Source organism: Cornus florida, unplaced genomic scaffold (assembly GCF_030987335.1).
Source record: "Cornus florida cultivar Cherokee Brave unplaced genomic scaffold, ASM3098733v1 CherokeeBrave_3.0.0_Hap2_Chr03, whole genome shotgun sequence".
NCBI lineage: Eukaryota > Viridiplantae > Streptophyta > Magnoliopsida > Cornales > Cornaceae > Cornus > Cornus florida.
In genome coordinates this window covers 30377800-30399119 of record NW_026775573.1, presented here as the reverse complement: position 1 = coordinate 30399119, position 21320 = coordinate 30377800, and the positions used below count along the sequence as shown (strand labels likewise).

Genomic DNA, 21320 nt, shown 5'->3' with positions numbered 1-21320 from the left:
AGTAAGAGTGTAAGGAGGGGAGGAGGGGAGATAATCTTATCTGGTTCTTAATGAAACTACGAATCATTACTTGGAATGTTCGTGGTCTCAACGATCCAGACAAAAGGAGGGTGGTAAAGGTAGCTTTCAGGAAGTGGGGAGCCCAGGTTGTTTGTCTGCAAGAATCCAAGTTGGCATCCATTTCTAATGGGGTTGTTAGAAATCTCTGGGGAGGAAGGTTTGTGGAATGGCAGTCCTTGAATGCTTCAGGTACTTCTGGTGGAATTTTAGTTATGTGGGATTGCAGATGGTTGTCTAGGATGGACGTGTGGATGGGGAGGTTCTCTGTGTCCTGCGTGTTTAAGATGGAAGAGGACAATTTCAAATGGGTTTTCTCTGGGGTCTACGGACCGGTTGTTAATAGTGATCAGCCTCTTTTTTGGGAGGAGCTTTGCCATGTTCAAGGACTGTGGTCTCTTCCTTGATGCCTGGGTGGGGATGGCAATTATGTTAGAACCCCGTTAGAGAAGTTTACAGGGGGAAGGTGGTCTTTAGATATGGTTCAGTTTTCTGACTTTATTTTTGAGCATTTTCTCATTGATTTACCAATGGAAGGTGCAGCCTATACGTGGTCCAATGGTAGGGACTCAGTCACTTTATCGAGGCTGGATCGGTTTTTGATCTCTGGGGAGTGGGAAGAGAAATTCCCAGATGCTGTTCAGGCGGTTTTAGCAAGGGTCACTTCTGATCATGTTCCTTTAGTTTTGGATTCTAGGAGTTTGAGTTCTCGATGTTCCCTGTTTGGATTTGAGAATATGTGGCTGAGAGCGGAGGACTTCCAAGGGAAAGTTCGGTCTTGGTGGGAGGGAGCAATGGGTATAGGTTAGCCCAGTTTTACGTTAGCCAGGAAGTTAAGGACTCTCAAAACTCGAGCTTAAGAAGTGGAATAAGGATGTATTCGGGAATCTTGAATGGAGGAATAATAGAGTCCTTGCTGATTTTTCTGAGATTGATCGTCTTGAAGAGGGTAGGTGGGGATGTGGAGTCTCTACGTTCTAGGAGAGCCTCATGTTAGGTAGTTTTTGCTGAGATTGCTTGTATGGAGGAGATCTAGTGGCAACAAAAATCACGGGCTCTCTAAGGAGAGTTGGGAGGTGGTGCGAGCTGAGGTGATGGGCACCTTTCAGGATTTTTATTCTCATGGCACATTTGAGAAATCTCTGAACGCATCTTTTATTGCTCCCATTCCCAAGAAGGGCGGTGCCTCTGATATTAAGGACTTTCGGCCAATTAGCTTAATTGGATGTTTGTATAAGCTTATTGCCAAGGTTCTTGTCTCCAGGATGAGTAATGTTTTGGATGGTCTCATTTCAGAATCACAGAATGCTTTTGTTGGTGGGAGGCAGATTTTGGATTCTGTTCTTACTGCTGAGGAATGTGTTGACTCTAGATTAAGAAGTGGGGTTCCTGGCATTTTGTGTAAGCTTGATATTGAGAAAGCTTATGATCATGTTAATTGGAAGTTTGTTCTATATCTGCTTCGGAGGATGGGGTTTGGTGTTAGGTGGATAAAATGGATTGAAACTTGTATCTCGTCAGTTATGTTTTCTGTACTCGTGAATGGTTAACCTGCGGTTTTTTTTGCTAGCTCGCGTGGTCTGCGACAAGGAGATCCATTATCGTCTTTTCTTTTCCTCATTGTCATGGAAGGTCTGAGTAGGTTAATGAGAAAAGTGGAAGATTTGGGTTACATCAGGGGGTTTAGAGTTGGCAGAGATGTTGAACATCAGATGCAGATTTTCCATTTATTATTCGCTGATGATACTTTGGTATTTTGTGATGCTGAAGTTTCTCAACTCAGATATCTGAGGTGCACTCTCGCTTGCTTTTAAGCGGTTTCTGGGTTAAAGATTAATGTCGGAAAGAGTGTGCTTGTACTTGTGGGGGATGTTCCAGATATTTCCTCCTTAGCTGCTGTCCTAGGGTGTGGAGTTGGTTCTTTTCCTCTTCTTTATTTAGGTTTGCCTTTGGGAGTTCCTTCTACACGAGTTGGGAATTGGGATCCAGTGATTAATAGATATGAGAAAAGATTAGCAGGATGGAAAAAGCAGTATCTTTCTTTTGGGGGGGGGAGGGAAGAGTACTCTCTCATCCCTTCCTGCCTATTTTTTTTTTATCTTTGTTTCAAATTACATGCTCTGTTGCTGAAAGGACTGAAAAAATTCAGAGGGATTTTCTCTGGGGTGGAAGGGGAGAGGAGTTTAAGTATCATCTTGTTAATTGGGATCAAGTCTGCCAACTGTTGAGGTTAGGCATTTGAAAAATCGTTCCTTTTAATTTTGTTCTCTTGGGAAAGTGGTTATGGAGATTTGGAAGGGAACGCCATCGTTAGTGGAGAAGAGTTGTCTTGTGTCGTTTTGGTGAGGTGAGTGGGGCTGGTCATCTCTTCCAGTCACTATTACGGGAGGCGTTGGTGTGTGGAAATTCATTTGGAAGGGTTGGGATGTTTTCTCCACACATATTAGATTCAAAGTTCGTGATGGCAGACATGTTCGTTTTTGGGAGGACCTTTGGTGTGGCGATCAGTTGCTGTCTCACTCCTTTCCTAGACTTTATAGTATTGCAGCCAATAAACATGTTTACGCGATTGATTGTTATCAACTTGATAACAATGGAGTTACGTGGGATGTGCGGTTTAGGCGGCCCTTTCAGGATTGGGAAATGGAAGAAGCTTGTGTTTTTTTGGATACGTTGTATAGACAAAAGGATATTGGCAGAGGGTGTGATGATATTTTGTGGGTTCCTTTAGCTTATGGTCGGTATGGTGTCTGCTCTATGTTCTTCTGTTTGTCCAATTTCGTTGGTCCTGAGTTCCCTTGGAAGTCTGTTTGGCGCTCTAAAGCTCCTTTTCGAATCGCATTCTTCGTTTTGACTGCCACATTGGGGAAGATTTTGACATTGGACAATTTGAGAAAGAGAGGCAACATTATTGTTAATTGGTGTTGTTTATGTAAAGCTGATAGTGAATCCGTGAATCACATTCTTTTGCATTGTCCTGTGGCGTATGATTGTTGGAGTTTTATTTTTAGCATGTTTGGCCTTTTTTGGGTAATGCCTAACTAGTCCTCTCAATTGATTAACGCTTGGAAAAGGTGTCGTGTCAAAGAACAAGCTCGTGATTATTGGAAGATTGTTCCACATTGTGTCTGGTGGCGTTTGTGGCGTGAGAGGAATAACAGATCCTTTGAAGGAAAAGAATCGTCGTTAGCTAATTTAAAAATTCATATTCTTCGTTCTTTGTTCTGTTATGTAAGAGGAAGTGCATGCTCCTCGATTGATGATTTCTTTGATCGCTTGGATTCTATTGATCTCTTGGATTCTATTGGTCCTTAGACCTTTTTTATTCTTGTATTAGGGACGCGTTCCCCTTTTGAACGTTTTTCTAATATGTTTTTACTTATCAAAAAAAAAAAAATCACGGGCTCTCTGGCTAAAAGAGGGAGATCGTAACACAATTTTTTTTCACAGACTTGTTAATGCCTACAGAAGGAGTAATCACATAGGGCGAATTCGGGTGGATGGTATGGAGTTGTGGAGGGAGGAAGAGGTGCGTAATCGGATCGTTTCTTTCTATCAGAAGCTTTACATCGAGCCGTTAACTTGAAGACCCAGGCGGTCTCCATTTTGAGGTTATTTATGAGTTGGATAGAGATGGGCTTGGGATTCCTTTTTTTGAAGAGGAAGTTCTGACGGCTTTATCAAGTTGTAATGTGGACAAAGCCCCGGGGCCTGATGGGTTTACTATGCGGTTTCTGATGAAAAGTTGGGTGGTGGTGAGAAATGAGGTGATGGGTACATTTCAGGAGTTTCATTCTACTAGCATCTTTGAGAAGTCGCTAAATGCTTCATTCATTGCCCTTATTCCTAAGATGGGTGGTGCTTTTGACATTAAAGATTTTAGACCAATTGGCCTAGTGGGTTGCATTTACAAGCTCATGGCTAAGGTTCTTGCTCTTAGGATGAGATATTGCATGGATGGGATTATTTCGGACTCCTAAAATGCTTTTGTCGGAGGACGGCAAATACTTGATTGAGTTCTTATTGCAGGCGAATGTGTGGATTCTAGATTGCGAAGTGGTGTCCCTGGAGTCTTATGCAAACTTGACATTGAAAAAGCTTATGATCATGTGAACTGGAATTTCTTGCTATACTTGCTCCAGAGAATGGGGTTTGGAAGTAGATGGAGGAAATAGATAGAGACATGTCTTTCATCTGTAAAGTTCTTTGTTCTTGTGAATGGGTCTCCTGTTGGTTTCTTTAGGTGTTCTCGGGGTTTAAGACAAGGAGATCCCTTGTCGTCTTTCCTTTTTCTTATTGTAATGGAGGGTTTGAGCAGACTTACGAGGAGGGCAGAGGATCTCGGTCTTATACAGGGCTTTAGGGTGGGCAGAGATGTAGTCCATCAGCTGAAGATCTCTCGTTTACTATTTCCGGATGATACCTTGGTTTTTTTGATGTTGATGTGTCTCAACTTAGATACTTAAGGTGCATTCTGGCTTGTTTTTAGGTCAACGTGGCTAAGAGCGTGCTTGTCCCGGTAGGGGATGTTCATGATATTTCCTCCTTAGCTGCGGTCTTTGTGTGTAGGGTGAGTTCTTTTCCCATTCCTTACTTGGGTTTGCCCCTAGGGGTTTCCTCTAGGAGAGTCGGGAGTTGGGATCCTGTGATTGACAGGTATGTGAAGAGATTGGTAGGAAGGAAGAAGCAATATATGTCCAAGGGAGGGAAAGTTACTCTTATAAAGAGCACTTTATCGAGCCTTCCTACTTATTTTTTATCTATGTTCCAAATTCCATGCTCTGTTGCCCAAAGGATCGAAAAAATCCAAAGGGATTTCCTTTGGGGCGGTAGGGGCGAAGAGTTTTTTTTTTTTGATAAATGGTAGGGGCGAAGAGTTTAAGTATCACTTTGTCAAATGGGAGCAAGTTTGCAAGCCCATGAAGCTGGGTGGTCTGGGTATCAGGAGGTTGGTTCCCTTTAATCAAGCTCTCTTGGGTAAGTGGTTATGGAGATTTGGGAGGGAAAGGCATTACCCTTGGCGAAGGCTAGTTTCATGTCATTTTGGGGAAGAGAGTGGCAGCTGGTTTACTTGTCCGGTTTCTATAATGGAAGGAGTTGGTGTGTGGAAATCCATTCGGAAGGGTTGGGATGTCTTCTCTTCCCACATCAGATTCAAAGTTCGTGATGGCAGATGTGTTCAATTTTGGGAGGATCTCTGGTGTGGTGACCAGCCATTATCTTATACATTTCCCAGATTATACAGTATTTTAGTTGATAGACATGCTTGCGTAGCTAACTGTAATCGGCTTGATAGTAGTGGGATTACATCGGATGTGCACTTTAGGCGTTCTTTTCAGGATTGGGAGATGGACGAGGTATGCGTTCTTTTGGATCTGTTGTATCGGCAGGAAGCAGTTGGTAGAGGTAATGATGATATTATGTGGATCTCCTCTTCTCATGGTTGTTTTGAAGTACGAACCTTGTTCTGATGCCTATCTAATTTTGATAGCCTTGATTTTCCATGGAAGACCATATGGCGTTCTATAGCTCCAACTAGAGTGAAATTCTTTGTATGGACTGCTGTATGGGGTAAGATCCTGACGATTGACAATTTGAGGAAGAGTGGTAATTGTATCGTTAATTGGTGTTGCTTGTGCAAACGAGATGGTGAGTCAGTTGATCATATCCTCATGCACTGTCTTGTGGCGTACCACTGCTAGAATCTTATACTCAGTTTGTTTGGCATGCTTTGGGTAATGCCCCGATCTTCTAAGGATTTGATTCATGCATGGAGAGGATGTCGTGTAAGAAGTGGTGTACGCGATTACTGGAGGATTGTTCCACATTGCGTGTGGTGGTGTATTTGGAAGGAGTGGAATAGCAGAATGTTCAAAGGGACGGAGTCGTCCATGGCAATGCTGAAACTTCATATTATTCGTTCTCTTTTTAGTTATGTGAAGAGGAGTTCTTGCTCCTCCTCCGATGATTTAATTATTTTTTTGGATTCTTTGGGGCCTTAGATCTCGGTTCCACTTTTGTATAAGGGACATTCCCCTTTTGAACGCCTTTTTATTCAATTATTACTTATCACAAAAAAAATATATCTCTAATGATTTTCGGTCTCATCTTAATAAATTGGGGATTCTTCATTAGATGACATGCCCTTATACACCGGAACAGAATGGAGTGGCGGAACGTAAAAACCGTCATCTCATGAGTGTTGTTCGGTGTCTTTTACATGGTATGCAGGTTCCTCAATCTTATTCAAATATGACAGTTCTCACAGTAGCTTTTTTGATTAATCAAACCCCTAGTCGAACTTTAAGGGGTAAGGTTCCATTACATATTTTGCAACCAGACAACACCCTTTTCCCTATTACTCCTCGTGTTTTTGGATGTACATGTTTTGTTTAGGACCGACGTCCTACACGTACAAAGCATGGTGATAAAGTTATTCGTTGCGTTTTTTTGGGTTATTCGACTATGTCGAAATGGTACTGTTGTTATGACCCTAGTACTCGTCTTCTTTTTTCAAAGATGTTCCCTTCTTTGGCACATCAGGTTCCGTCTTCTTTTACTCCATACTTTCTCATCCCTGGGTTGGCCCCTACCAGTTCTATCCTCAACATCTCCTCCCGTGGCTTGCCCGAGCTTCGCGTATACTCTCGTCACCCACGAGATTCCCCCTCATGCTACCCTGCCACTGTCCTCTTGTGGTATAGGTAATCCTAAACCTGCTATTCCCAATTTTACTTCAGATTCTACCTTGCCTACTTCTACTGTAGATCCTGCATCGCTTACTCTTGATTCTGATTTGCCTATTACTCTCCGTAAAGGTAAAAGGCTTGTGTGACTAATCACGTATTTTTTTATCAGGGACTTTCACACAATTACTGGCCTACTTTGCTCCCACCTCGGCTATTTCCATCCCTTGAGATTTAAGCCTACATTGGATAGCATCCATGGCTGCTGAGATGGATGTCTTTTGAGAAAAATAGGACATGGGAGCTTGTTACTTTACCACAAGGAGAGAGGACTGTTGGCTGTAAATGGGTATTTACAATCAAATATAAAGTGATCGCTATAAAGCTAGGCTGGTCGCGAAGGGCTTTACACGAACTCCGGGGAAGGACTTTAGTGCCACTTTTGCTCTGGTCTCCAAGCTGACTACTATCCGCCTTCTTATTTCCTTAGCGGCTTGCTACTCTTGGCCTCTTCACCAGTTAAATATGAAAAATGCCTTTCTTCATGGGGATTTGATAGAAGAAATTTATATGGATTCTCCTCCTAGTTTTCAGCTTTGGGGGGAGTATTCTGGGAAAGTATGTTGCCTTCTAAAATCCTTATATGGACTGAAGCAGTCACCTCGGGCAAGGTTTCACCGATTCGGTGATGTAGTTATTTCTATTGGTTTCACTCGATGTCACTTAGATCACACATACTTCTTCCGTCGTAGTCCAGAAAATCATTGTGCCATTATCTTAGTATATGTTGATGACATAATCATCACAGGAAATAGACCTTGGGCAGGCTTTTGAGGTTAAAGACTTAGGTCCTCTTCGATTTTTTCTTGGTATTGAGGTTGCACGCTCTAGGCATCGTATTTTGCTCTATCAGCGGAAGTATGCATTAGACCTTCTCAGGACACTAGTATGCTTGGGTGTCGTCCTGCTTCCTCTCCTATGGATTCGACGCATCGGCTTCATGCGGAGTCTGGAGACCTTCTTCTAGATCCCTCTGCTTATCAGCGCCTTGTTGGCCACTTAATTTATCTAACAAACATTAGACCTGATCTCACATTTGCGGTTAGTATTGTGAGTCAGTTCATGCATGCTCCTCGGACCTCACACTTAGATGCCGTATACCGTCGGTACCTCGCCCAGGATTGGTCTATTCTACAAATCCACACCACAACCTCTTATCTCGTGCTACACCGATGCTGGTTATGCTGGATCTCTGACTGACCGTCGCTCTACTTCAGGTTTCTGTACTTTTCTCGAGGGCAATTTAATTACTTGGAAAAGTAAGAAACAAAGCTTTGTGTCTTGTTCTTTTGCAGAGGCAGAGTACTGTGGCATGGCTCAGGGCACTTGTGAGATCCTCTGGCTTCGTTCCCTATTGATTGAGCTAGGATTCCTTGTTTTAGTTCATCAACTCTCTTCTGTTATAACCGATTTGCTATTATGCTTGCATCTGTCGTAGTTTTTCATGAGGACAAAGCATATTGAGGTTGATATTCACTTTCTCATGGAGAAAGTGTGTTGTGGAGTTATCCATACTTCCTTCTTTTCTTCTACTAATCAGCTTGCCGATATGTTGACAAAGTCAGTAGGACAATCTGCTCTTCACTCTGGTATTGGCAAGCTGGGCTTAGTTGATATCTTCGCTCTAGCTTTAGGGGGAGTATTGGGAGAAAATATAGGGATTTGATCTGTATTGGGAGTATTTTTAAGGATTGGATTTGATTTGATCTTAATTTTATTTTGTATGATATTATTTTCATCATGTGCATATTAGAGGCATAGGATCATTGATTTGATTTACTTTCCTCTTATATAATATTCAGTCTGTATAAATTAGGAGCATAGCTAATGAGAATTTGTGGCTTACAAGGGCCTTTAACAATCAACTTGTGGAAACATTACTCACCCTCTATCCTAATTAATTCATTTGTGTCTGAAAGTTGACGAAAACAACTTTGTAATGCAGAAGCACTGAATATCTGTGTCAAAATAATCGTTAGGAATAGGAAATGTTTGTGCGTGATTTTATATGGGGGAATTCTTGTAAATATGTTAGGATATTATACTTTGTTAACCATCCATAGTGACAAAGTGGTAGCAATTGTACAAGAACTATTATGCTAGTGGAAATAGTTCACCATTAATTAGCTCTGAATGACTATTATGCATCTGTGCAAGGACTCTAGCCACATAAACACACTTAATTTTCTATAAGAATATTGTACATTTAGGCATTGTGATTCCTAGAGTTTTTGTTCCATAGAAGTGCTGTTGAACTAGGCCTTTTTTTTTGTGTGTGTGTGATGAAGTGCTGGATTCAGGCTTTTCAGCTTCGTCCTACACTTCCATTGCATCATGTGCTATAGGTTTCATATGCTTCTACCCCGTTAATAATGCTTGAAAATTTAATTGCACAGGTTTGGCAAGCACTTTTGTTAGTCAGGGCCTTGGTTCTGCCACCTTCAGAAGACACTGAAACTTGGCTCAAGTTTGCTTCTCTTTGCCGAAAAAGTGGCAGGATCAGTCGGGCTAGATCTACATTAGTTAAATTGTTACAGGTGAGATACCTGTCCATCTGAGTGGATAAGTTGCTAAATTTAGTGTTATTTTTTTTCCCCTTATTTGTGTGTTTATATAACTTTATTTGTTCAGTTTGACCCAGAAACATCTCAAAATATACGGTATCATGCACCTCCTCAAGTAATGCTGGCTTACTTAAAATACCAATGGTCACTCGGGGAGGACCATAAGCGGAAGGAAGCCTTTTCTAGACTCCAGGTACGCATTAAATTTTCCATTTAGGGTTTGAAACACATAATGGGTACCGCACTGTACTGGCCCTTATCCATATTCTGGTACATATACTTTATGGCTGCTATTTTTACTTTTTAGGATCTTGCCATTGAGCTTTCAAGCACACTGAATCTTCAATTGGCTACACCAACTGGCTTAACGGGTGTCTCCAGTGCTCCACTCATTGCCCGAGTATATCTTAGACTTGGAACTTGGCAGCGGGCACTTTATCCTGGATTTGATGATGATTCTGTTAAAGGTTATCAGCCTATTGTGTGTTTGTAATCTCTTTAGCCTTTGATTTCTTTTGATGTGTTACTGATTTTTCTGATGAGTGGTTGTCAATCTTTTTAGAAATCCTTGACGCATTCAGCAATGCCACTCATTATGCACCAGAGTGGGGAAAGGCGTGGCACACATGGGCCCTTTTTAACACAGCAGTGATGTCACATTATACTTTAAGAGGTTTTCCTACTGTTGCAGCACAGTTTGTTGTTGCAGCAGTCACTGGATATTTCCACTCCATAGCATGTGCGGCTCATGCTAAAGGAGTGGATGACAGTCTACAGGTAAATCACATCCTTTGACATAAGAGCATGGTGCGTTATAAAATTCAGTTTATATGTACACGAAACTTGCTACTAACTTGTCTTATTATTTATTGGTTTAGTCCATTTTTCTTTATTTCCAACATACCTACTAGAAAGCCATATAAGCTACATGAACACCTTTTTCTTTTATGTCAAGCACTTGTTTGCTAGAGTGTTTGTATGTTTCTTTAACAGGCGGTTTTGTAATTTAGAGTGTGATTTGAAAAGTTGGTCATATGTAAAATGAATGGCATAATATGTAGTTGTGGCATGCTGCAGCTAGTTGGGAAAATGCTTTGCTTCTTGTTGTATGGCATTGGAACTAGTTCTTCTCCGTTTATTGACTTTTTTGCTCTCATTTATGTCTTGTAACGAGATCATGAGATAATCTTTTTTTTTGCAAAGACACCACTCTCTCTCTCTAGAAACCTCCACCGACCCACCCTTCCAGCCGCCTCACACTTCGTCTTCCTCATCTCGTTTTCTCCTTGCTCCCTTCCATGGGAGTGGGGAGGTGATGTTCTTGCCTCCCACAGGCTAAATAAAAGCGGCGTGTAATACTAGGTACGCTCTGTGGGTGGTTTTCACTCCGTTTTTGCTTTTGTTTTGTTAGATCTGCTCCTGTTTGGCTTGTTTCCGGCTAGACTGGGCGAATCTGTTGTTTTTTCTCCGGCTAAATCTCAGATCTGTCGGTTTTTGTGATCCCCGACTTGTCCGGGATTTGGGTGGTTTTTCCACCTGTCGGAGGCACCTTGTGGATGTAGCTTTGGAGCTGTTGGCTTGATGATGGTCTGACCTGTGTGTCACTCCCATTGCTGCTCGTCTCACTTGATAGTTTCCGTTGTTTTTCTCAGCAAATCTGGAGCCTGGTCTTCATTTTTCTTATTTTTGCTTCATGATTTGTATGCCTTTTATGGCTTGCCTTTGTTGTATCTGTACTGTCCTTTATGGATGTGTTGTCTCGATGCTGTATGGCTGTTCTCTTATTGCCAGGGTAAAAAAAAAAAAAACTAGGTCATGAGATAAGTCCTTACAATCTGTACAATTTCTGAAGGACAATAAAGTGAGCTTGCTTGTCAGGACCAATATCTGATCATTTTGCTTGATTTTTAGATGAAAATTGAGGGATTTGTTTCGGTCTAATGAAGTTGAAAGAAGAGGGCGTTCTATTTTGGAGATGAGTTAAGCCATATCTTTAGAAGAAGCAGATTATGGTTGTTGGGGAGGTAGAGGAAGAGGCACAGTAACTGTTCAGGTTTAGCACTGCACAGCTTACCTAAGGATTTAGAAGAAGATAACTCATGAATTTAGAAAGAACATTTCTTAAATATTTTTGATGTTTTTTTATTTTGTATTACCATGCATAATTACTTCTACTTGTCTTGCTCACCATTGGCCGCTTGTACACCTATTAGGTAAAGAAGTCCACACTACTATTTTCTTTTCGGACAATACTTTGGGTCCTGCCCTATGACCAACTTGGTCCTTATAGGTGACGTGGACAAGTGAAAGTTCGATTCCTGTCCAAAATCTAAAAAATTATTTATGAAATGGCTCAAACCCGTTTTTAACTGGTAAACTGGGTCTTATGTTTCAACTCATTTCAAAAATCACGTCTTCTCTAATTCCCAGCAAAATCACAATCCCTTTTCTCTCTCCCCTGCAAAATCACAATCTCCTTTGTTGTCCCCAACAAGATATTGAATCGTAGACTGTATGGCTTGAAGAGACACAGTCTAAGAACATATATACCTCTGGATTTTGCAGAGGAGAACTGTGAACAAGATCAGAACTTTCTCTGACATAATAACACGTGATTTGTGTTATATAAACTTGTGCATATTTATTTTTCTCAGTACGATATGAGGAACATGTCTCTCCTAGGGTTGTGAGTTGCAATACACGTGATTTGACATTGCGGGGAATGGAAGAGGTGGGGAGCAGCGGAGTTGGTGCTCAGGTAGCGGAAGAGAAGGATGAAGGTTAGGGTTTTGGATGGAGGTTGGGTAGCTGAGCTACGGAGATTTGTAGATATTTGGAGAGAGAGAGAGAGAGAGAGAGAGAGAGAGAGAGTACGATATTGTTGAATTCCGGATTTAGATCCCTATTTTCTTGGGAAGAGATTTTTATTTTAGTTAAGTTGAATTTGTGAATATAGAAAGTAGGAGATTTGGTTACTTGATTTTTTATTTTTTTAAAAATCTGTTAATTATTAGATTTGATCTTCTTTCTAGTAATTAGCTGCTAGAATTAAGGAGATTTAATTATAGGTTAGTTGTATTTTTCTCCTATAAATTCTTTGTACCCTATGGTTTTCAGAATGAATGAAATAAGGGATTACTTTACCCTTTTTTTTCTTCATGGTATCAGAGCACCCTCTGAATCGATAGAAATTTTTTTTTTGGTCAAATATGGTATGGCCAGCGAGAAAAACAGTACCATCTCAGATGGTAACTCTCAACCAGAGACGGTCCTTCCCGGCAACGAAGGTGGTGTATTAGAAAGCTCTATTGTTCCCATTGAAGGGCCATAAACTGAACGGACAGAATTATCTTCAATGGTCTCAGTCCGTTATGATGTTTGTCTGCGGAAAAGGGATAGACGATTATCTCACGGGCACTGCAAAGGCTCCACTGAAGGAAGATGCAATGTTCAAGGTGTGGAAATCTGTAAACAATATGGTGATGTCATGGTTAATCAATTCCATGAAAAATGAGATTGGTGAGGATTTCTTATTCTATGGGACAGCGAAAGAAATATGGGATGCAGCAAGAGAGACCTACTTTGACAATGAAAATACGGCAGAACTCTTTGAGATAAAGTGTCTTCTTCATGATCTTCGACAAGGGGTCGGTCACTCAATACTTTAACACTCTCACTCGTTATTGGCAACAACTGGATATGTTTGAAGCACTAGAATGGGACTGCCCTGGAAATAACATCAAATACAAGAAGATTGTTGAGAAAGATAGAATTTTCAAGTTTTTGTTTGGTCTTTATAAAAAATGAAGTGAGAGGAAGAATTCTCAGACTGAAGCCTCTGCCATCCATCCGTGAAGCCTTCTCTGAGGTTCGAAGAGGAGAGCTGTAAGAAAGTGATGATGGTAAATCAAAACATCGCTGCCCCAACTGAAAGTTCAGCTCTTGTTTCTCGTGGAGTGAACTCTACTGGTAATGACAACCGGAATAACAAGAACAGACCACGGTGTGACTGCTGTCATAAAACAGGACACACCAGATATACCTGCTGGAAGATACATGGCAAGCCCGCTGATTGGAAACCGAAGAACAAATGGTAGCCGCCTCATGAACGTGAAGGCCGTGGTTTTACAGCCATTACCGACGAGCAATCGCCTGCAGAAACAACTAATGATGATAGGTGAATACTCCGAGAGAAAGAGAAGAAGAAATTCTCTTATTGCATATTTAGAAATTGTACAGAAACAATACATAAATAGGAAAATTTGGAGGCTACAGACCAGCTACTCAATTTCGTAAACTGATGGGAATAAAACAAGCAACAAATAAATAGGAATTAAACTAGGAAAGTCTACACACGGAAAGAATCAAATCAACATTAAATAGGAAAAACAATCAGCTAGCGTTTACATCCTAAGATTAGGGTGCCAGCTATACACGGATAAATCCATGTCTCCACTATGTATTGAGAAAAAAGAAAGAATACTCAACAACTCTTTTCAGCAAAGAGCAAATGGACCTTCTTCAAAAGACATTCAGCCAATCTCGATCAAATTCTGTCATTGGAACTGGTTCTATAGCACAGAAAGGTAATTTTTTGAGTGCTTTAAATGTCAAAAATGAGAAACCATGTTCTTGGATAATGGACTCAGGTGGTTCAGACCATATGACTGGAGATGCCTCTTTATTTCTCACTGACAACCCTTGTTCTGAGAACTATAAGGTCCGTATTGCTGATGGGTCCGTATCCACGGTGGCTGGTACAGGTTCTATTGTTATTTTAAAGAATCTGATGTTAAAATCTGTTCTGTTGGTCCCAAATTTGACTTGTAACCTACTGTCCATTTGTAAAATTACCAGGGATCTTAACTGTATTACTAAATTTTTCCCTACACACTGTGAATTTCTGGAGTTGGATTCGGGGAGGACGATTGGCAATGCTAAGGAGTGTGCAGGACTCTACCTTCTTAGAATTGATGACTCTTTTGAAGAACAAACTCAAAGTGCAAATTGGGTATCCTTTCTTTCAGGTGTTAGCTCTTGTGATGATAGTGCAATTCAGTTATGGCATTATCGATTAGGACATCCTAGTTTCTCTTATCTTGAAAAACTATTTCCTTTATTATTGATTAATAAAAATTCAAAGTTTTATCAGTGTGAGATTTGTCAATTATCTAAACATGTTCGAAATGTTTATCCAAGTCAACCTTATAAAGCATCTCATCCATTTTCAACCATTCACAGTGATATTTGGGGCCTTCTAGGGTCAATGGGCTAGATGGTTTGTATCCTTTGTTTATAACCACACTCGAACTACTGGGATATTTCTTATGAAAGAAAAATCAGAAGTTGGTTTAATCTTCAAAACTTTAACACCATGATCCAAATACAATTTCAAGCCAAAATCCAAGCCTTTCGAGCAAACAATGGTAGAGAATATTGTCATTCTATTCTCGGGGATTACTTAATAAGTAATGGCATTATTCACCAAAGTTCTTGTGTGGACACCCCACAACAAACTGGAGTCGCCGAAAGAAAAAATAGACACCTTCTAGAAGTTGCAAGGTCTCTCACGTTTACAACTCATGTTCCAAAACATCTCTGGGGAGAAGCAGTTCTTACAGTTGCCTATCTCATCAATAGGATGCCATCTAGAGTTCTAAAATTTCAAACCCCTTGCCAAACCCTCACCCGAATCCATCCTCAAACAAGAATCATTTCTTCCTTGCCATTAAAAGTATTTGGTTGTTCAACATTTGTTCACGTTCACCAACATGACAGAAGCAAGCTTGATCCTAGGGCCATAAAATGTGTATTTCTAGGTTATTCTTCCAATCAGAAAGCTTAGAAATGCTATTCTCCTGCCACTAGGAAATTTTATCATTCTATGGATGTAACCTTTTTCGAAAATCAACCTTTCTACCCCAAAACTCATATTCAGGGGGAGAACTCAAACACACAAGAATATCAGTTTTGGTTTCATGAGGATATTATATTGTCAAACCTAATTCACTAGTTACATTGCCCATTTCACCCATTCCTTCTTCACACAATACCCAGCCAGAGTCCACTCAAATCACAGATTCCCAGAATACCCAATTTGAACCCACACAAAACACTAACTCTCAAACTGGCACACAGTGTGCAAATAATAAAGACTTACATGTTTATTCAACGAGACAGAAAATTCAAAAGGAGATAGAGCATCATACACTTCCCGAGCAGAACCAGGATTCCAACCCGAGTTCAGACAATCCTGAGTCACTTTTAGGTAATACAGTTAATGATACTTGTTCTGTTACTTCCCTTTGTACTCCTATTGCCCTGAGAAAAGGTGTTAGATCATGCACTCAACACCCAATTTCTAATTTTGTGTCTTATGAAGGATTCTCCCCAAGTTACCATGCATTTGTTACTAATCTTTCCAACATAGAAATTCCAATGAGTATCTAAGAAGCTATTAAAAAACCAGAATGGAGAGCAGCTATTATTGGAGATGAAATTCATGCACCGGAAAAGAGTGGTACTTGGGCGCTCTCAGATTTACCAAAAGGGAAACAGCCTGTGGGATGCAAATGGATCTTTAATATCAAATATAAGGCTGATGGAAGTGTAGATCGGTATAAAGCTAGGCTGGTTGCTAAAGGGTTCACTCAGACATATGGGATTGACTATCAGGAGACGTTTGCTCCTGTAGCTAAACTTAATACAGTCCGAGTTCTATTGTCATTGACAGCCAATTTAGATTGACCCCTTCACCAGTTCGATGTCAAAAACGCCTTCCTCAATGGTGACTTGGAAGATGAAGTCTACATAGAAATTCCTCCGGGGTTTGAAACGAAGAACAATGCCAACAAAGTCTGTAAACTGCGGAAGTCGTTGTATGGTCTCGAGCAGTCTCCTCGTGCGTAGTTTGATAGATTCACGAAGGCAATCAAGAGGCATGGATAGTCTCAAGAGCAATCAGATCATACTTTGTATCCCAAACATTCACCTCAAGGGAAAACTACGATTCTTATTGTGTATGTGGATGTCATCATCCTAACTGGAGATTATGACGAGGAGATAAGCAGGTTAAAGACAATTCTTGCTAAGGAGTTCGAAATAAAGGACCTGGGAGCACTCAAATACTTCCTTGGCATGGAAGTAGCTCGAACCAGAAATTGTCAGCATAACTTACTAAAGGAAACAAGAATGCTAGGATGCAAGCCTGCTGATACTCCCATAGATTCAACTTGTAAAGTGGGAATGAAAGAAAGAAGCTCTCCAGTGACAAAGGAAGGTATCAAAGACTTGTTGGGAAACTCATATATCTTTCTCATACAAGACCTGACATTGGCTTCTCGGTTTGTGTGGTAAGTCAATTCATGAATAATCCTACTGACGAACATCTTGATGCTGTATATCGGATCCTCAGGTACCTAAAAATGACACCAGGCAAAGGCTTATACTTTCGAAAAGGAACAAATAAGGCAGTTGAGATTTTCTTAGATGCTGATTGGGCAGGTTCTTTAACTGACCAAAGGTGTACTTCTGGTTGTTGCACTTATGTTTGGGGAAATCTTGTTACATGGCGAAGTAAAAAGCAGTCTGTAGTTGCAAGAAGCAGTGCTGAGGCCGAATTCAGGGCTATGGCTCACGGTATATGTGAAGGAATGTGGCTGAAAGATTACTTGAAGAATTATAAATTCCAACTGAGAAGACAATGAAGATGTTTTGTGACAATCAGGCAGCAATAAGGATTGCTAAGAATCCATTTCACCACGACAGAACCAAGCGTGTGGAGATTGATCGCCACTTCATCAAAGAGAAGATCGAGGAAGGAATAATCTAGATGGTGTACACTCCTACATGCCGTCAAATTGCCGACATCCTTACTAAAGCGCTTCCAAGAACTAATTTTGATGCTTTAATCACCAAGCTGGGAATGATTGACATCTATTCATCAGCTTGAGGGGGAGTGTTGAATTCCGGATTTAGATCCTTATTTTCTAGGGAAGAGATTTTTATTTTAGTTAAGTTGAATTTGTGAATATAGAAAGTAGGAGATTTGGTTACTTGAAATACATATTTATATATTTCAAATCTGTTAGTTATTAGATTTGATTTTCTTTCCTGTAATAAGCTGCTAGAATTAAGGAGATTTAATTATAGGTTAGTTGTATTTTTCTCCTATAAATTCTTTGTACCCTATGGTTTTCAGAATGAATGAAATAAGGGATTACTTTATCCTTTTTTTCTTTAGATATCATATGGGAGTGAGAAAATAAGATCTGTTTGGTTAACCCATAGGAGATATATTGTTCTCTTCCTAATTCCTTATGTCAATTGCTCTAACTTGTGAAGCACGGACACGAGATACGTGTACGATATGACACGGATACGGCGATACGACAAATTTTTAAAAAATAGGACATGGACACGGCAAGGATACGGCAATAAAATAATAATAATAATTTTTTATTGTCTTTAAAAAACTTAAGTTTTACTCAATTTCTTATGTATTTATAATAAACTAAACACATTTAAATTAGTTCAAGTACATAGATTATATATATTTTTAAAGATTCGCAGCCTAAATTACATTAGCATACAAATATATTCAACAAAACACATTGTTTTTTCCCAAACAGATCCTAAAGAAGCGTGTCTTCTTTGGCCTTGGTATGTCCACTGATAAGATGCTATCTCCATGCCTCTGCATCACGCCACTTTAGTCCTTCCTCTATCTCTTCATCTTACTAGTTCATGTCCCTCTACTCCCTTCTTTCGCCAGTCCTCTCTCATCCCTACTATTTCTTTTCATTCTTTTCTCTTTTAATTGATATATATAATCATATATATATGATTTCGACATATGCATGACACCCACATCAACTGTTACACAGATCTTCATCGCACGTCAGTATCCCTCTTCATCTTCTTCCTCTCCAGTGTTTCCTCCGTTTCGACCCTTTTCATCTTGTTCCTCTCTGGTGTGTCCTCATGTCGTGTCATGCCGTATCCAATGTATTAAAAAAATAAAAAAATATAGGATATGCTCAAAGGAGTGTCGGACACGTGTCCAACACCGGTACGAGGGCCTTCACTGCCGTGTCGGTGCTTTGTAGGCTATCTCACTGTTACTTTAGTGAGACAATCACCATCAAGTCATAATATAGTTAATAAAAACCCAAGACTTAAGGTGTGACACCATTAGTAAGTAGTAAACTATTAGTTAATCTAGTTGGGTGATGATAATAATAGCTTTAATTTCAGCCCTTCATTTGTTAATTACCCTCGATCCCATTCTCCCAACCCATTTAATTAGAACCTGACTATGGTTAAGTTTGATTTTGTGGTACAACCTCTAAAAAATATTGCATCCATTTAGATTTAATTGGGATTGATAAGTGAAGGTTTAAGTTCGGCCTTAAGTTTTTAATTGAACTTTTACCTCGTACTCCCAACTAGTGTTATTAAAGGCCCAAGGCACACCGAGGCGCTAGAGGTCCTTTGGAGTCTAGGCGCGAGGCGCGCGCCAAAGTGAAGTGAGGCGCACAATTGAAAATTTAAACTACCATAATAACATTCATATCTCATAAGACATCAATATTCTAAAAATTAATATTAAATATAAAAAAGTAAATCTATCAATTGTAGAAGCATCCAACAACCATAAAACATAGCACAAATTTGTTTTCTTGAAAGGCAGAGCAAAATGTGTTTTTTGAATTGCAAATCGAAGCACAAAAAGAAATAAACATGTTAAAAAAAAAAAATTGTTAACAAGAAAAAAAAGAGAAGAAAAAACAGTGCCCAAAAAAAAAAAAAAAAAAAAAAAAAAAGACAGAGAGAGAAGAGAACTAGACGAAGAGAGATGTAAATAAAGATAAGAAGAGGGGAGATCTAGAGGAGATGCGAGAAAAAAAAAGAAAAGAAAGAACTGACGTGGCTTCGTTGTTCATCTCTGCAACTAGGGCTTCGTCTTTGTTTTACAATCTCATTCTATTGCTGTTCAGTTAACACTTTGACTCATGGGCTTTCTTATTTTTTATTCTTTTGTACAAAAGTTCCTTCTATCGTATGGTTGGGCTTTCTTTTTTGTTTATTAAGTCGCCAAAAGTACCCTTTTTGGCTTAAGAAATAGAACAATTGTATTTTTTTAAACAAATATCAGTAAGGCGCGCATCACAAACAGGACGTGGCGCAACCGAGGCGCGTGCCTAGTAAACATCAGTGTGCCTGGGATGACAACAGGTGCTAAACCTAAGCCTTGAGCTTAGGCGCGAGCCTGGGCGCGCCTTTAACAACACTGCTCCTAACCCCTTTAAAAATCAAAATTGACTAGTGAAAAGTAATAGAACTTTATATTGTATTCAAATTGAATCATAATTGAGTACATAAGGCGCTTTATATACGGTAAGAAGATTTTAGGGGAGTGTAGTGCGAGGAAGGTGGTAGGTGAGTGCAGTGCAAGGAAGGTATCTAGTTCTATTGTATGTCTAGGTAAATCTATCATGTGTAAAATATGAAAGCGATAATCATACCTCTAATTAAGGAGTAGTAGACTACGAGTTGTACTCACGGCACTACCCCTTAAGCTGGACAATAAATGTCAACAACTCCTAGCTTGTTGCACATAGAATCGATGGCATACTTTGGAAGAACCTTAGTGAAGATATCTGCGAACTGGTTACAAGATGATATGAACAAAGTCACAATTTCTTTGGCGGTCACCTTAGAACGATTGAAATGACAATCAACCTCAATATGTTTGGTTTACTCATGGAAAACCAGATTACTAGCAATGTGAATAGCTGCCTGACTATCACAATAGCAAAGAGGTGGGTCTTGAACTGAAAACCCAAATTCTTGTAACAAAGTTCTTAACCAAGTTAACTCACAAGAAGAAGAAGTATGAGCTATTACATGGTACTCGCTTCAGCACTGAACTGCGCCACAAGCGATGCTTCTTACTTTTTCAAGTTACTAGATTGCCTCCTATAAATGTAGAGTAACAGTCGTCTATCTGAAGGAGAACCTGCCCAATCAGTGCCTGAAGAACCTGCCAAATCAGCATCAGGTGTAACCCTCAATACGCAGATGCCCAGATGGCTGATAGAGAAGATCACGACATGTAGCTCCTTTGACATACTTCAGAATCCGTAAAATTGCGTCTATGTGAGAGATGCTTGGGTTGGCCATAAATTGACTCACAACACCGACTGCGTAGGCAATATTTGGACAAGTAGTGGTTAGGGAAATCAGCTTGCCTACAAGTCATATGCACATCTATAAATCGTCAACCAAGTCACTAACATCAGGCAATAACTTCAGATTAGTCTCCATGGGTGTTGCTGCAGGTTTAGAGCCAAGTTAACCAGTATCCTTTAAGATATCAAGAGTATATTTTCTCTGAGATAAACAGATGCCTTTCTTTGATCTCGCAACCTTATACCAAGAAAATAACGGATCTTGCCTAAGTATTTAGTGAGGAAATTGGAACCAAAATGATGAATCAACGTCTGAATCCCCTTCTTGTCACTCCCAGTAATGATGATATCAGCCATGTAAACCACCAAAATCACAATGCCACACTTTGTCTTTTTAAAAAAAACCGAATGATCGGCTTGACTTCTAGTCACCATGAGCAACCACTAACTTGCTAAATTTATCAAACCATGCACGAGCTGACTGTTTGAGTCCATAAATAGACTTCTTATGTTGACAAACACAATCACCCTTTGGACTAAAACCCAGGAGGTTGAGCCATGTAAACTGTCTCGCTAAGATTGGCATGTAGAAGAGCATTTTTGACATTAGCTGATGTAGAGGCCGGTTAAGATTGGCAGTAAAAAAGATAATTATGCGAATAGAGTTCAGCTTAGCCATATCACTGTTGTCAATACCATTGGTCTGAGTGAAACCCTCAACAACAAGGCGAGCCTTTAAACGATCAACACTGCCATTGGGA

General features: G+C 40.0%; 1 protein-coding gene across 2 annotated transcripts in view; it reads left to right on the top strand.

Annotated features, from left to right (window-relative positions):
* LOC132300130 (serine/threonine-protein kinase TOR-like) overlaps nucleotides 1-21320 on the top strand; it is an 85833-nt gene that overhangs the window by 45021 nt on the left and 19492 nt on the right. For both annotated transcript variants that reach the window (XM_059797094.1, XM_059797093.1), the window contains exons 38-41: nucleotides 9200-9340; nucleotides 9435-9560; nucleotides 9675-9834; nucleotides 9930-10144. In XM_059797094.1, the coding sequence (XP_059653077.1) occupies nucleotides 9200-9340; nucleotides 9435-9560; nucleotides 9675-9834; nucleotides 9930-10144 (642 nt within the window). The remainder of the gene's footprint in view (nucleotides 1-9199; nucleotides 9341-9434; nucleotides 9561-9674; nucleotides 9835-9929; nucleotides 10145-21320) is intronic.